This window comes from Polypterus senegalus, chromosome 9 (assembly GCF_016835505.1).
Source record: "Polypterus senegalus isolate Bchr_013 chromosome 9, ASM1683550v1, whole genome shotgun sequence".
Lineage (NCBI taxonomy): Eukaryota > Metazoa > Chordata > Cladistia > Polypteriformes > Polypteridae > Polypterus > Polypterus senegalus.
In genome coordinates this window covers 29,971,867-29,988,346 of record NC_053162.1, presented here as the reverse complement: position 1 = coordinate 29,988,346, position 16,480 = coordinate 29,971,867, and the positions used below count along the sequence as shown (strand labels likewise).

The window sequence follows — 16,480 nt, the reverse complement described above, 5'->3', positions numbered from 1 at the left end:
AGATAAATCAGCAGAGGAGGTCAGTTAATTATACAGGTCAGTGCTACCAAACTGTGTCAAAATCAGCAGAGCAGAGTTACAAGAGGTCTTTGTAAGAAAGACTACTGATTCTCATGTGTCTATAAGAGGTTAAAAAGTCATTCATTCCACAGTATGACAAATTGAGGAAAATCAACTGAGAAAATTCAATGTCACTGGTGGTTGACTAAAAAGGTAGTTTCCCCTTTAAATTTAACTATCTAAAAAACATTCAAAAACATCTTCTACTAAATATGTATCGTTGCGTGGGTTAACTGTAATAGATTGTAGTAGATTTATTTGAGAGGCCAGAAACAGATTCTTACTGTCAAAGAAAAAACATGTGTGCAAGTGAAATTTGCTGGAGATTATTTGGGTGAATAACAAGAATTCTGTAACTATTTGCTTAAGATAGGTCAGAGTCAGAGTTGTTGTTTTTTTTCTTGCTTGATGTCCTGTTTAAAGAAAATTCCTTTTTAAAAGAATGATGTAATATCAGTTATAAAGCATATTGCTTGGAGTATTATAGCTTGGGAGTGTTTGTCTCTATATTACTTGTATATTGGTTGTTGTTGAGCCAGTAATGAATTATGCATATAACAGAGAATATACATTAGACTAGCATGTGAGGCCATTTGTCAAAGAGCTGAATTTCAAATGAAAACAAATCTTGCAACAAAAATGTCAAATAACCTCTTTAGTTGTAAATACTCTTTGCAGAACTGATATAAACTTGTTTCAGTGTTGTTTTTTGTTCTTATTATCTCTGCCAAAAGCTCACACAATATCTTATGCCTTAAGTCCATAGCCTCAGGCATTTCTGAGTGTTGTTCAGCTGTAGTGTTTAACTAACAACCCTGCAAAGCAGGTGATTTAAACTACATGTCCATGTATAGTTTAATTTTTCTGTTATTTTTTCATGCAGATAATAAAGATAGGTTTACTTAATAAAAATACGTATTTAGGTTTTCTTATTTCAAATGTTAGTTAACTGAATACTGGAGGTAAAATGAATTAATTGTGTTGAGGAACTGCATTTTGAGGTCAATAGCCACTAAATAGAGTGATAATTTGATTAACTCGGTTCAGATGGCTCAGACACCAGTTTTAACTTCATTGCATCCGGATCCCACTGTAGTTACTGTATGGTCAAAATCTAGCAATTTGGCCACAGAGTAACAGTAACAGTGGGTAGCCTGTTAACTCAAAAGTTACATCAATAGAGAATATGCAGTAGATCGACAGCTCATCCCAGATCAGGTGCTCATCAGCACATCTTTTAAAGCAGATAATAATAGAGGTTTCATTGTTGGCCTTTAAATAGTTTGTAATGCAGGAATTCTAAACTATATAAGTAAGATGCTGAGTTTGTGTACGTTCTATGTGTTTTACTACAGATGTTTTCTTGCTCTTCAAAGACTGTTATCTTGCCAATGAGTGTATGCAGGCAATGAATGTGCCTTGCAGATTTTTGCAGTTTGGTTCCTGACTTGGATCTTTTTTTATGTTTGAACAGTTGCACTTGCTATAGCCTTCGTTACTGTGCTAGTTTTTAAAGTGCATGAATGTTGTAACTTATGATTTAAAAATATAAATATTCAAAATAAAACTTTTGAGATTTGATATGCGTTGTAGATTAAGTTAAACTAGAAGACAAAACTGACAGTATTATTAGTTTTATTCCTAATTCACTTTACATTTCTTACATTGTAGTTAGTGAGCAATCAGATAATGAAGACCGGACAACTCATCAAGTAGTAAAAAGGTATGGCTTGCATGCTTTTATATTTTAGTGAAAGTTGAATTGTTGTCTCAATTGTTGATTTTGTACACATAAATATGATATTCCCATCAATAATCCTTTCAATCTGTCGATAGCATGTGCATTATTCTGGACAATTTGTGCTTATTTTATCCTTTTAAGATGCATACTATGAGAATGTTTGACTTTTTATGAGAAATCAATTTTATAAAGAAAAATTTTTGCTTAGATATATTTTATTGTTACTGCAGGTTTACTAAGGAGGTGAAGGAAAAAAACAAGTACAAGAACAAAACTAATTCACAAAGTATTTGTTCTAAACTTCATACTACTAAAATAACAAATAACTGGCCCCCCAGTCAGAATGAGTTTGAAGGCTGGGATCAACAGTACTCTTCTGTAGAAAAGTCAAAAGGTAAAGATGTTAATAATAGTTTATTTACCTCTTATAACTTTCACCTGTATCTACAGTATTTTTGTGGTCTCACTTTGCAGAACTCTTTAATGATTTTAATGTAAAGTTGTGTGCTTTTTCGTAAGACAATAGAAAAATCCATATTTAATTAATCCATTCATTTGGCTGAGCCTTTCCTTTACATTATAGTAAGGGTGTCTGAGCCAGTCGTAGAATATTGGGCAAATAGTATAGATCAGCCCTGGGTAAGAGGCCAGTTCCTCTCAGGACAATTATGTTCATGCTCACATCTACTGTACATTCACTTAAGCAGGGCCAATTTAAACTCATCTCTTATATCTTAGTAGGTGTTCCTTTTCATTATTTATTAGTAGAGTATTGAACTATTGATCAACTGTATCTCTGAATGGTGAACAGCATCTTAAATTTAATGAGCAATAAACTGTTCAGCTGTATTTGTTTTTAATATTAATACTGTACACTGATTATAGATACACATAACTTAAAAATGTTTACAGCTACGGTATGTTATTGTTTAGTATGTTTACTAAAATGTGTACAGTGTTACAGTAAAACAAAATGGATCTCGATGATAACATTAAACAAATTTTGGCAAAATAAATTTCTACTAGCATAATAAATGTCATTTAACTAGTTGACAACAGAGGAGAGGAAAACAAAAATGTATGCCGTTATTAAGTGGAATATCCACCTAATAGTAAGTTGATTCCCATTTACTATTAAGGCAAGACAGTAGCAATGATTTGAAAATATAACATAGATGTGTTGGACCATATGTATTCCTACTGTTCCCACAGTAGTTGCAAATCAGCTAATGCTGGATCCCCCACTCAGAATAGCTCTTTAAATCATGTCTGTGTGATTAGATTAACATCTGGTGCCTATGGAGGCCACTGCGTTAGATTTAATTCACTAACTTCACCTTACTGCTGTTCATTATATTTCACCACAATACATCAAAATCCATTAAACCACAATGACTATGTTATTGAGTGTATTCATTGTATTTTTTATATTATTCTAATTCATCATTCATCTGAGTGAATAAGCATGAATCAGAATTCTTCAAACCATGCAATGTTTTCTTAGTTCTCCAGTGTGTCCATTTCTTTGACCAATGAAACCACTCGAACCCCCCAATGACAAGAATGTTTACTTTCTTTCGGCTTCTTCTTCCATATACTTATGTGAAATGGTAAGCCTGAAATCTTTTTCAGACAGTACATGAATATCTGTCTGTCTTTATCAAACTGTGACTTTTTTCTCATCATGTTAAAACACGAACGTTCTTTATGGGAATGTGATTTGTCATCTTATTTTCACATTTTTTCTGTTGGATCAATATGAGTGGTTTCTATTCTAGCTATAGTTTAGTAGCTGTAACGTGCTTTGCTGTGCAAATAAACGACACTGAAGATTAATTTTCATGGCAGGTTTAAATGTAATCCAGTTAAGTTAAATACAGATCTGATCAGTATATGAAACAACCATTAAAGTTATCTTTTGACAAAGCCAACCCATCATCACCAGTCATATGTTACATGATTTAAATACAAATTACATTGGCCACATTAAAAAGCTCGACAGGCTGGATCCACCATCTGGGCCTTGAGTTTCACACCCCTGCTCTACAAGCGTTCTCATTCAGTATACTAGCTTAATACGTACAACTTGCTTTCTCTTTTTTTCATAATTAACTGCATGCATGTAAATGATTATTAAGTAAAGAAGTGAAAGCTAATTTACTTGATCTTACATATTTAAACAGTATTTAAGATGGATTGATCTATTGTACTTTTACATATCTCTGCATTACATTTCACTTTACTTTGCCAGTTACATTTTACACTTTATTATCTGCCTTTTTTGTGTTCTGATTTTGGAGCAGACTTCAGATCTACCGAAAAAAAAATCCAATACTTGAGACATATTAGGGAATGAAGGTGATCCTGATTCTCAGGGGACAAACAGGTTAGGGATAACTTGAGACTATAGAGGCTGAGGTCCTTTTGAATAAATTAATTTTGGAAACCACGCGTGAGGACCCTGGTTGGCCACGGTGAGGAAGCTCACAGTTCTCTCTTTCCTGACCTTTACACAGGTCTGCTGTCTCTAAGAAAATGTAGAATTGTCAGTTAAGCTAATATACTTGTTTTCGGGAATTTAGGAGGAAAGTCTGAGCACCTGAGAAGAAACACAAACCGATTTAAGTAATATGCAAATTCTGCAAAGTGAAGGGAGTATGCATTCAGTCCCATGAAGCTCTGAAGTCTCAGTATGAACAACTGCATTACCTTGATACCTAAGCACAGCACAACAAAAGTATTTTTTAATATTATGGAATCTTTCCTCATTATTAAGCATACATAGTACATCAGAACTTGCAGAAATATTTTTAATTTTAGAGAAGAAAAACATCAAGTAAATTGTTCAGGTCTGGGTGGTGAGCCAGATTAAGTGTAATCCTAAAGCACTGTGATTTAAGGGAGAACTCAGATGCTATTTAGGCCCAAGTTTGCTTTCTTTTTTTCTTTGATGTTTTATTTGAATTCATATTTTACTTATTGTTTAATGTAATACAAATATGCAGTAATTGTATAAAGTCACTGTAAATGCATAACATATTTTTATTATTTTAAAAAAATGTGATATTTTAATTTTTTAATGTTTTTGTTTTCTGTGCATATTTTAATAGCCAATGTGTTTATTCAAGGCTTATAATAACACTCATCTGATGTATGCTTTACCAGGTAAAGTAATCAAAATGCACAACCATTTTCAGTACTCCTTGTTAGATCCACTTGACAGAGAAAAAAAATATGTTGGTTTTCTGTTCACATTAGGTGTGTGTTTTTGGTCAGGAGCATGTACACTAATTGTTGGCAACGTGCTGCTCCGTAAGATATCTTTTTTTATCCCCCCACATTGCATGTCCTCACAGTACCTTGCCAAAAACACCTTACATAGTTTTTATTTATTTTAATATACGAGTTGTTTAGTACTCCAGAAAGTAGTGTTGCAATGCTACGGCTATACATATACACTTTATGGACAAAAGTATTGGGACCCACCTCTTAATTACTGAATTCAGGTGTTTCAATCCGACCCATTGACACAGGTATTTAAAATCAAGCACCTAGCCATGCGTTTCCATTTGCAAACATTTGTGAAACAAAAGGGGTTGTTCTGAAGAGCTCAGCAATGTCATGGATGGTACTGTAATAGGACACCACATTTGCAATAAGACAGTTTGTGAAATTTCATCCCTGCTGGATATTTCACTGTCAGCCAAGTGGTATTATTGGAAAGTGGAAGCGTTTAGGAACAACAGCAACTCAGCCAAACAGCGGAAGACCACATAAAGTCACAGAGGTGGTCAATGACCGCTAAGAGGCATGATGCATAAAAGTTGCCAACGCTCTGCTGATTCTATAGCTGAAGAGTTTCGAACTTCCACTAGCATTAACGTAAGCACAAAAACTGCGGCGGGAGCTGAGCAGCTGCTTACAAGCCTCACATCACCAAGTCCATTGCAAAGTATTAGATGGAGTGGTGGAAATGTGTTCCATGGAGTGACGAGTCATGCTTCTCTCCTTGGAAGTCAGATGGGTGAGTCAATCTGGATCGGATCCCAGGAGAACATTACTGCTTAACTGCCTTGTGCCATCTGTAAAGTTTGAAGGTGTGGGGTGGTTTTTCAGGTTTGGGCTGGGCCTCTTACTTCCAGTGAAGAGCAATCTTAATGCGTCAGTATACCAAAATATTTTGGATAAGGCTACTTTGTGGAAACAGTTTGGAGAAGACCCTTTGCTATTCCAGCATGAGTGTGCCCTAGTGCACAAAGCAAGGTCCATAAAGACATGGTTGGATGACTGGCCTGCACAGACCTCTGACATCGACCCCACCGAACAACTTTATGAGCCAGGTCTTCTCGTCAAACATTGGTGCCTGATCTCATAAATATTCTACAGAATGACTTTTCCCCTAATTTCTCAGTTTGGCTAGATGGCCTGGTGTTGGAAGAGCCATGGTTGTTCCTAACTTCTTCCATTTAAGAATTATGGAAATCACTGTGCTCTTTGGAATCCTCAGTGCTGCAGAATCTACTGTAGCCTTCCCCAGATCTATGACTTGACTCAATCCATGCTCTGAACTCTGCAGGAAATACTTTTGTTCTGATGGCTTGGGTTTTGGTCTGATACTGTCAGCTGTGGGACCTTCTATAGACAGCTATGTGTTTTTCCTAATTACGTGCAATTCCTGTGCCAAATTGCAAGCCCTACACATGATCACAGGGAGTTAGTCTGCCCCAATATGTATAGAAGCAATACTTAATCAACTCTTCATTTCCTGTCTTGTGTCAAGTGCTGCTGGAGTATATAAGCTCTGGTTGTTTCATTTTCTGTAAATACTCAGAGGCATTTACCAAATCTGGAAGTGACACATTTTTGTGATGAAGGTATGGTAATAAAAAGCAAAAAAAAAAAAATCACTTCAGTGATTTGCTACAAAGAGCCCATGTTTTTTGCTAACCAGCACCATCTGCTGGAAATTGTAGATGTCATTGATAATGGTACATCCATCAATCCATCCATTTTCTTAAACTGCTTAATTTAGTGGAAGAGGTATTGAAGCCTTGAGTTATCCTGGCTGCATTACATAAATGGTAGGAACCAACCCCAGTCAGAATGATATGTGTAAAACCATTTTTAGGGTTAATTTATGAATTAAGTATATGTTTGGTATGTTTGCATTTTTGTTGCAGTGATCTAGTGCACTGTTGTTTTAACCTGTTGTATACTGTATTTTAGTTAGGTAATATTTGCTTGCATTGAATTTTTTTATTCAGACAATTTTATTTTGTTATTTATTTTAACTAGACTGGGAAAACAAGAATAGTGTTTCTTTGTGTATTATGTAATTCAGAATTGTGTCAGTCCTCTAACCCAGCAGGTATAAAACAGTTGAAATTAACCAAAGGTGTATAACAGTGTAAATTGAATTAGCTTTGAAGCTTTCAATATAGTTTACTTAATTTAGAGAACATGACACAATAGCAAAAATCCTGTGCAACTTAGAAAATGTTGTAATACATTTTATAAATGTATAGAACCTTTCCCATACGTAAGGTGCCTTTTGAGAAAGGATCCCCATCTAAAAATGTTCTTCCTGTTGAATAAAACAGCAAATAAAATGAAAAGGCTTGGTACATACCTGCCATACTTACATTGCAATAGCACTATTCAATTCATACCAAATTCTGAGTCGGTCCCCTTAAGACAACTTGATTCAAGCCCCCCAACACAACCCCCCCGGTCCATTTTTTAAACAGTATAGAACATCAGTTTGAAATTGAGTTATTGAAGGTGGATTAGGATTTTTCCATTTGAGAAGGTTCTGTGTTTGTACTATTAGTTTTGTGTAGGGTATCACAGCACATTTTTCATGTTATTCTGTCTAGTATTTCTAGTATATTCCAAATATTGCTACTAAAGCATTACAAATAAACTTCAGATCCTTACTGGTCTCTCCTTTACACTGCCTTCATATTGATTAGGTGGTACAAGTAACTTAATGTAGACATACAGCAGTCACCTGTCAGCATATGAATCTGAATGAACTCCATTCATAATGAAGTAACCTCAGAGTAAATTTAAACATGTATTTACAAGTAGTACTCACATAACTAACAAAATTAACATGTATTTAAGAGTATGCATCTTTATTTATATGCGTAAATTTTGGGTTTCATATTGCTTTGTTTACTGTAGTATATTAGCTTAGGAATTAGCAATAAAGAGACTTCATATAAAAAATATAACAAGTAAAAAGTAACTGCTTTTTTTTTTTTTTAATTTGCATTTCTTTTGAGTATTGCATTTTTCAGAGTCACTCAATAGTTGGCAAAGAACAATACCTGAAAGCGGAGCTGGTGTTATTTTTCCATCACCACTTAAAATACATTATTCATTAGTGGTTTCCTATTTAATCAGTTCATTGTGTGCTTCAGATGAAGACAGTACCTTCTAAAATGATGGTTCCAGCAATAAAACTACATGACTCCACAATGAAATTTAGTTGTGAATATTTGCTTTATAGACTTCACATAAACTGAGGATTTCTTGGTTAGAAAATGGAAGTAGTGAACAGAGAAACCACACATTATACAGGTACAGGTAATTTGATTTTATTAGCCTTTGTGTGAAGTTTTTCAGTGAAGATTTAGTCTGTTTTCATAATTGAGGATTGACGTTAGCAAGTACAGTTTTTTGACCTTTCAACATTTACTGTGTCTGAAGGTTTATATTAGCCGTACAGTGTGTGTCTGTACTGTATATGTACAATATATATTTGTGTATCTAATGTATGTAAACTTTACTATAGTAGACAATCTCACTATTTGATACAGGAAATACTAAACTTCTTTTTCATGTGCCAAGGACTTAGGCAGTTTTCTGACAGTAAAAGACAGCATTGACTTTTTTCCTTTCTGGTTTAGTAAGTCAAGAGTTAGCAGAGTTGTGCTTTTTATGCCTTGGAATTTACCTCTGAAAGTTGTAATGCAAAATTATTAATCTTTTATTAAGTGATGCAATTATACTTTTAGTAAATCTCATACTGATCAGAAACTTCAATGAAATTAATGTATAGTCTGTAATGGATAGATTTATACATTTAATAAATAATAATAAATATGACATCTGCAGTAGCAAATTAATCAAGGTTCAGTCCCACATATTTAAGTTTTTTACCAATCTATGCATCCAACCCTGCCCTTTGTTTTTTAGTGTAAGAAAGTTCACAATTCTGTTGCATTTAATTCAATGGAGATTTTAACAGTTTAATTATCTATTTATCCAAAATACAGTAGTTCTGCATTTAAATGCATAACATTGAGCTTCATTTCTCATAGCCTGTAATTGGGAATGGAACCACTATTACAGTAGAATTATTTCCGGAAGTAAAATGTATTCAAGATACATTTTGATGGGACAAGTATTATCCCTGCTGCCTTAGCTGTCCAGGGAAGCAGAGGTATAATGCAGCATTGCTAGTTTCTGTATGGTTTTTGCACATTATCCATAAATCAGCATAGGTTACACAGTTAAGTTTTAACCAGTTAGGTATTCTATGAGTATTCCTGTTATGATATGCCAAACATACAGTACAGGGTGGTCCAGATCTAATTATGCAGTTATGAAAAGGCAAACACGTCACACCCGCTGTTCGACTGACAATCATCTCCCTGCCATTTTGGAATGCAGGGTAGGTGCTGCCATCTATCGGCAACAAAAATATTTTTTTGTGCATTCTCTATGTATTAAACTTAATAAGTTATAGTGTAATGAAAATTGTATAAATAGATCTGGACCACCCTATATATATATATATATATATATATATATATATATATATATATATATATATATATATATATATATATATATATATATATATATATATATAGGTGTGGCAGAAAAGTAATGAGACTGATTTTTTTCAAAAATCAATGTTATCCCCTTCAAAGTAGTTCCCTTGGGCAGCTACACACCGATGGAGACGTTGTTCCCACTGTTGGTAGCAGCGCTGTAAGTCTTCAACCGGTATGGTCTTCAGCATGTCCGTTACACTCTTTTGGATGTTGTCTAAAGTCCTGAAATGACGTCCTTTGAGGACATTTTTCAGTTTAGGAAAAAGTCACATGGACTGAGGTCAGGTGAATAAGGGGGCTGGAGAACCACAGGAATGCGTTTTTTCGATTGTCCTTCTGCTCAATTGTGAGGTTTTTCGGCACCATTTTGGCACAGACCTTTCGCATGTACAAATGTTCAGTCAAAATTTGATGAACGGTAAATCTGTTCAAATTTAATTGTTCACTCAACATTCTTAATGTTAAACGACGGTCTAATCTCGCAAGAGTGTTCACACGTTCGATGTTTTCATTGGTTTTCGGTTGAAGGCCTCCCTGAAAAACTTGAGCTCGGGATAAAGAATGTTCCCTTCGCCTGTTTTAACTTTTCAAACGCCACACTTGCCGATTCTCCAAGCTTAACACAAAATTTAATGGCACAACGTTGCTCCAAATTCTGCTGTTCCATTTTGCGTGACGCACAACCAAAAACACAACTTCGCTAATAGCAGTCACAAAAATCACGTAGTTAACGGAAGGAGTTGAAACTCTCACTGAGCTATGGGAGGGTACTGATACACGTGCTCTATCAAGGACAACAGCACAGCGTTGCCAGATCGCTTGCAGTGTTGCCAGTCTCATTACTTTTCTGCCACACCTCCAAGTATATATATATATATATATATATATATATATATATATATATATATATATATATATATATATATATATATATATATATATGTGTACATTTTTTGCTCATCCCAGGCCAATGCAGAGAAAGTGTTTCATTTATGTAATGGATTGACATTCCATCTAAGGATATTTCCTGCATGCCACTGGGAGTTGCCTGATACAGGGTATGTCATGAATTACCAGCAGTTATAAAATGTGTTGATAAGCATTTAAGCACATGAGATCTTTTTGATGGGCAGAAACATGAATTTTGTTGTATCACACTGTACAAAAAAGCTGAATGTGCAATTATTATTTGATTTTTGTCTTTGAATATGCAGATAAATAGGCAAACTTTCATGTTTACCTGACTTCATACAATGTATTTTGTATTGTAAATATTGATATACAAGAATTTTTTTTTCTTCAAAAGTAAGTATTTGTATAAAAATATGCACAATGAACCTCATAGGTCTGTCTTAGTAGTATTCAGTTAATTCATAATTGTTATTGTTGCTTTATTTCTTCATATATGCACTCTCTATGCAGATTCTTAGAACCATTATAGTAGTACTGGATTGGGCATCCTTTTGCTCTTCAAACAGCCTTAATTCTTTGTGGCATGGATTCTGCTAGATGTTGAAAACATTCCTTTGATATTATAGTCCATTTTGACATGACTAAAACATGCAATTTCTTTAGATTCGTCAGCTGCATATTCATGCTGTTAATCTTCCATTCCACCACATCCCACTGAGGCTAATGAAAAACACTGAACTCATTGTAACATTCTTGAGACCAGTTTGGGATGACTTTTGCTTTGTGTCTTGGTAAATTGTTTCCATGATGGGATACACATGGCCAGCAACAATACTCAAACTGTGGCATGCAAATGATGATTGATTAATAATAGTGGCCCAATGTGCACCAAGAAAATATTCCCTATACCACCATCACTAACCCTGGACTGTTAACAGAACGCAGGTTGAATGCATGGATTCATGCTGTTGGCACCAAATGCTGATCCTACCATCTCTGTGCCTTAGCAGGAACAGAGCTTCATCAGAACTGGCTGCATTTCAGTAAGTCTTCAGCTGTCCAGTTTTGGTAAACCTGTGCCCACTTCAGCCCAGCATTCTGTTCTTGGCTGACAGGATAAAATCAACGTGGTCTTCTGCTGTTGTTCTCTGAGTTCTGTCGTCAGCAAGGCATTTCCATCCACAGAACCGCCACTCATTTGAATGTCTTTTGTTTTTCGCACCATTCTGAGTAAACTCTAGGGACTGTTGTGTGTTTAATAATTCTTTAATAATAATTCTTTGCATTTATATAGTGCTTTTCTCACTACTCAAAGCGCTCAGCAATTGCAGGTTAAGGGCTTTGCTCAAGGTCCCAACAGAGCAGAGTCCCTATTGGTATTTTATGGGATTCGAACCGGCAACCTTTCGATTGCCAGTGCAGATCCCTAGCCTCAGAGCCATCACTCTCCTAGGTGATCATCAATGACAGAAACATTTCAACGTGCTTGTCTGGCAACAACAATTTTGCCACTGACACTTATGGTGAAAATTGGTGCTCATAAATTTTTGGCTTAAACAAAATGTCGCTCATAAACAATGTTTTTTGCTCACTATATGCTACTCCTTAGAGGGAACATTGCTCCTGACCTGCATGGTTGGTTGGTTAATTGAATGTTTAAGTAGGTTTACAGGTGTACCTAATTTATTTGCCAAGAGATTGTATGCTTTTTTGCATTTTGGAATGACAATTTCTGTTTTGCATCTCCTGCATTTAATGTGAGCATAAGTAGTATGGTATGTTGGCAACTATGTATTTCCTTTTAGATTGTTTGTGCACACATTAAGTGCAATGAATGTGTCGTGTTGGATTTCTACCTTGCCATTTCTTTTGTTGCCTTGAAAACTGTTTATGAGAGAACAGCAAGCAATTCAAATCTTGAAAGACTATAACTGAGTCAAACATTGTCATAAAACATGGGCAATACAAAATCCATCCATCCATCCATTATCCAATAAGCTAACCCGCTATATCCTAACAACAGGGTCATGGGGGTCTGCTGGAGCCAATCCCAGCCAACACAGGGTGCAAAGCAGGAAACAAACCCCAGACAGGGCACACACACACCCACACACCAAGCACACACTAGGGAGAATTTAGAATCGCCAATGCACCTAACCTGTATGTCTTTGGACTGTGGGAGGAAACCGGAGCATCCAGAGGAAACCCACGCAGACACGGGGAGAACATGCAAACTCCATGCAAGGAGGACCCAGGAAGCGAACCCAGGTCTCCAAACTGTGAGGCAGCAATACAAAATCAACAGTTCTAAATTTCTCAAAACATGAAAAACAACTGGTGTATTTAGACTGTGTCAGCTGAGGAAAATGAGTATGCTTGATTATAAAAATTTCAAAGACATGGAAAAAAGAAAACTTGAAAATAGATTTGTTGAGATCTCCTACTGTCTCTACAGAAGCAAGCATTAATGTGTAAGAAAATGGAGAGATTCACCTTGGTTAATAACGTATCCATCTTGCCTGTGGCAATTCAGGTAATTAAATAATTCAGTGTGGCGACTACTTTATTTTCTTTACCTTTGTTTGTTTTAGAATGTGGGTCTCCATCACATCAAAGTAACCGAAGTACTCTCATTTAACAGAAACAGAATAAAAAGAATTATAGAAATATAACTCTGTGTGTGTGTGTATGTATGTATGTGTATATGTGTATATGTGTATATATATATATATATATATATATACATACATACATACATACATACAGTATGTGTATAATATATATATTGTGGAGAACAGCCAGGGTCCATACCCGGCCAGGATGCCCCTTCGCTATATGTTCAGGGGGAGCAGCCATGGACTGTGCAGTACCTCCCCCTGGCTGCTAGATGGCAGCCCTCCTTGGTTGGAGCAGTGCCTCGGTTTCCCTCAGGGTTCCATGGGAATTGGAGTTGGGTGCAGCCCTGTTAGGTCCCGCAGACGCCGCTAGGGTGCTGTGTATTCGCCACTCCCAGAAGTGCAGCCGGAACTCGGCAGTCAACCACCTGGAGCACTTCCGGGTGGACAATAAAAGGGGCCAGGAGCCTGAGTCGGGAGGAGGAGGAGTGGTGGTGCAAAGTGTAAGAGTATTTGTACTTTTGTGTGCTTGGGACTGTGTTTTAAAAGGTTCTTGTTTTTAAACGTGCCACCGGTGTGAATCTGTGTCATTTCAGGCGCCTATATAGCGTCCTGTTACAATATATTTTGTAAAGTATTGGGACACCTGCCCGTACACACGCATGAACTTTAATGGCATCCCATTAATACAAAGGCTTTAATATGGAGTTGGCCCACCCTTTGCAGCTATAACAGCTTCATCTCTTCTGGGACAGCTTTCCACAAGGTATAGGAGTGTATTTATGGGAATTTTTGACCATTCTTACAGGAGAGCATTTGTAGGTCAGGCACTGATGTTGAACAAGAAGGACTGGCTAGCAGTCTCCGCTGTAATTCACCCCAAAGGTGTTCTGTTGGGTTGAGGTCAGGGCTCTGTCCAGGCTAGTCAAGTGCCTCCACACCAAACTCGCTTATCCATTTCTTTATAGATATTGCTTTATGCACTGGTGCAGAGTCATGTTAGAAAAGGAAGGTGCCATCCCCAAACTGTTCTCACAAAGTTGGGAGCATGTTGTCCAAAATTGATTTGTATGCTGAAGCATTAGGAGTTCCTTTCACTGGAACTAAGGGGCCAAGCCCAACCCCTGAAAAACAACCTCACAACCTAATCCATTGGCATTGGCACAGTGCAGTCAAGCAAGTACTGTTCTCCTGGCAACCACCAAACCCAGACTCGTGTATTGGATTGGCAAACAGAGAAACATATTTTGTCACTCCAGAGGACATGTCTCCACTGATCTAAAGTCCAATGGTGGTGTGCTTTACACCAGTGCATCCAACGCTTTGCATTGTACTTGGTGATGTAAGGCTTGGATCCAACTGATCGGCCGTGGAATGCAAGCTGGGAAAGGTGAAGCTGGATGACTGAATTTCTGTTAAATCTGCTTTCTTAATAGGCCTGGTATACCACTAAAGCCAAGCAAAATGGGAAATGCCCACTTTGTCCTACAAAGGTATTGCTATCTAGTTCTTGCCAAAGATAGTGCAGAGATGAGCCAGTGGAGTTAAACAGTAAAGCAGGTAAATCTATACCACAATTGTAGTTAAAATTGTGAAACATTTTGAAGGTATTGCATTGCTCTGACAATGCATAAGTTCCCTGGGACCTAATACATTCCTGTTTTTTGATAATGTAATTAATAATTGTATAAGCAGAGCAGTCTTCAAAGGTGTAGGCAAATATCCAGTTTAAAATTTAAACTGGTATAGGAAGTCTGTGTTGTTAGGTATACAAAACATTGTTTGCAAATTTGTTACTCTCATGATTATCACTAGTGGTTTGCTTCTTGGGCTCATCATCAACAGGTATTAATATTCTTCAACTCGAAAAGCCTGCATTGCTGCTGTAGCTTAGATAGGGTATAATTTGTTGTCTTTTCTCGTGAGTCTTTGCCCCCTATCCCCAGGAACTAATTTCTTCATTAAAAAAAGAAAAAAAGCGCACACACTTTTATTTAAAATCTTTTCTAATATACTTAATATATATAATAAGTTGTACATCAACCTTAGAGTCTTTTTAAGGTTTGTTTTGCTGTATATGTAACTAGATTTTTACTTTGTATAAATAGTATGACTACAAAAAATGCAACTGTTAAATTAACATTATAAGAACTTTCTGCTGTTAAATATGATTCCACTACACAAGCTTTATGTCTAACAGCACCATTATTTTACATTTAAAGTAAAGGTAAACTATTACAATATATATACAGTAATCCCTCATTTATCGCGAGAGATAGTTCCAAGGCCGGCCGCAATAACTGAATTTCCGCGAACTAGGGACACCATATTTATTTAATTATTCAACGTGTATTTGGACGTTTTTAAACCATCCCTGTACTGTTTACAACCCACCCTTTACTCTGTTAATAACAGGGACCTACCTAACATTTCCTAGGGCAACTCTTTCACAGTTTCTGAAGGTATATCCGTAGTAGTAGTAGGAACTGGCTCTTTTTTGCGAGGCTGCAAAAACATTGTGATCGGCAGTTGCTGCCACTGCTTCTTTTTCTGGTTGAAGAGCAGCTTGTAGGCAGTCATGACGTCGTCGATCTTGTTGCAAAATTGGACCGATTGAACCATATCGTCGTCCCATTCCTGTGACCACTCTTGCAGATCCTTAGCCAGTCTGTAGATCACGGCGAGCCGTTCCAAAGTCAAGCCAGTTGGGGAGACAACTTCTTCATTTTCTTGCTGCTCTTCTTCTTCACTCGCCGACTTCGTCAACTCTTCGAGGTCTTCGTCGGTTAGCGGCTGGGAGTGGCAGTCTAGTAGCTCGTCGACGTCATCTGTAGTCATGTCTGCAAAGCCCTCACCTCCAAGGATCGCAGCCAACTGCACAGCTTTCTGTGCTGCCAAGTGTTGGATTTCGGCAGGTGTAAATCCTTTGTTGTCGTAAACAACCTCGGGCCACAACTTCTTCCAGCTGCCGCTAATGATGGCAGGCTTCATCTCTTGTAATGCTTTCTGGATATTTTGGAGGAACATAGTAATTGTGTACTGCTACCAGTATGCCTTCAAGTTGAAATCGTCGTTTCAGCTGAAGCAGCCTCCCCTTGCAGGGAAACGCTTTTTAGGCCATAGCGTTTCTGAAACTTTGCAAACCACCCTTTGCTAGCAGAAAATTGCCGTTTCTTACGTGGTGAATCACTGGACGTCCCTGGTTGTGGATCTTCTACATCTTCTTCATCTTCTTCGCGGTCGCCACTGTCGTCCTCTGGTTCTTTAGCGGCAAAGGTCTCGTACAGGCTCCTAGCCTTTGTTTG

The 16,480-nt window shown here is 36.9% G+C and overlaps 1 protein-coding gene across 4 annotated transcripts in view; it reads left to right on the top strand.

Moving 5' to 3' along the window:
• The window catches only part of cdk5rap2 (CDK5 regulatory subunit associated protein 2), a 172,594-nt gene that overhangs the window by 118,542 nt on the left and 37,572 nt on the right, over nucleotides 1-16,480 (top strand). For all 4 annotated transcript variants that reach the window (XM_039762824.1, XM_039762822.1, XM_039762821.1 and 1 more), the window contains 2 exons: nucleotides 1,732-1,783; nucleotides 2,032-2,195. In XM_039762824.1, coding sequence (XP_039618758.1) covers nucleotides 1,732-1,783; nucleotides 2,032-2,195 — 216 coding nt within the window. The remainder of the gene's footprint in view (nucleotides 1-1,731; nucleotides 1,784-2,031; nucleotides 2,196-16,480) is intronic.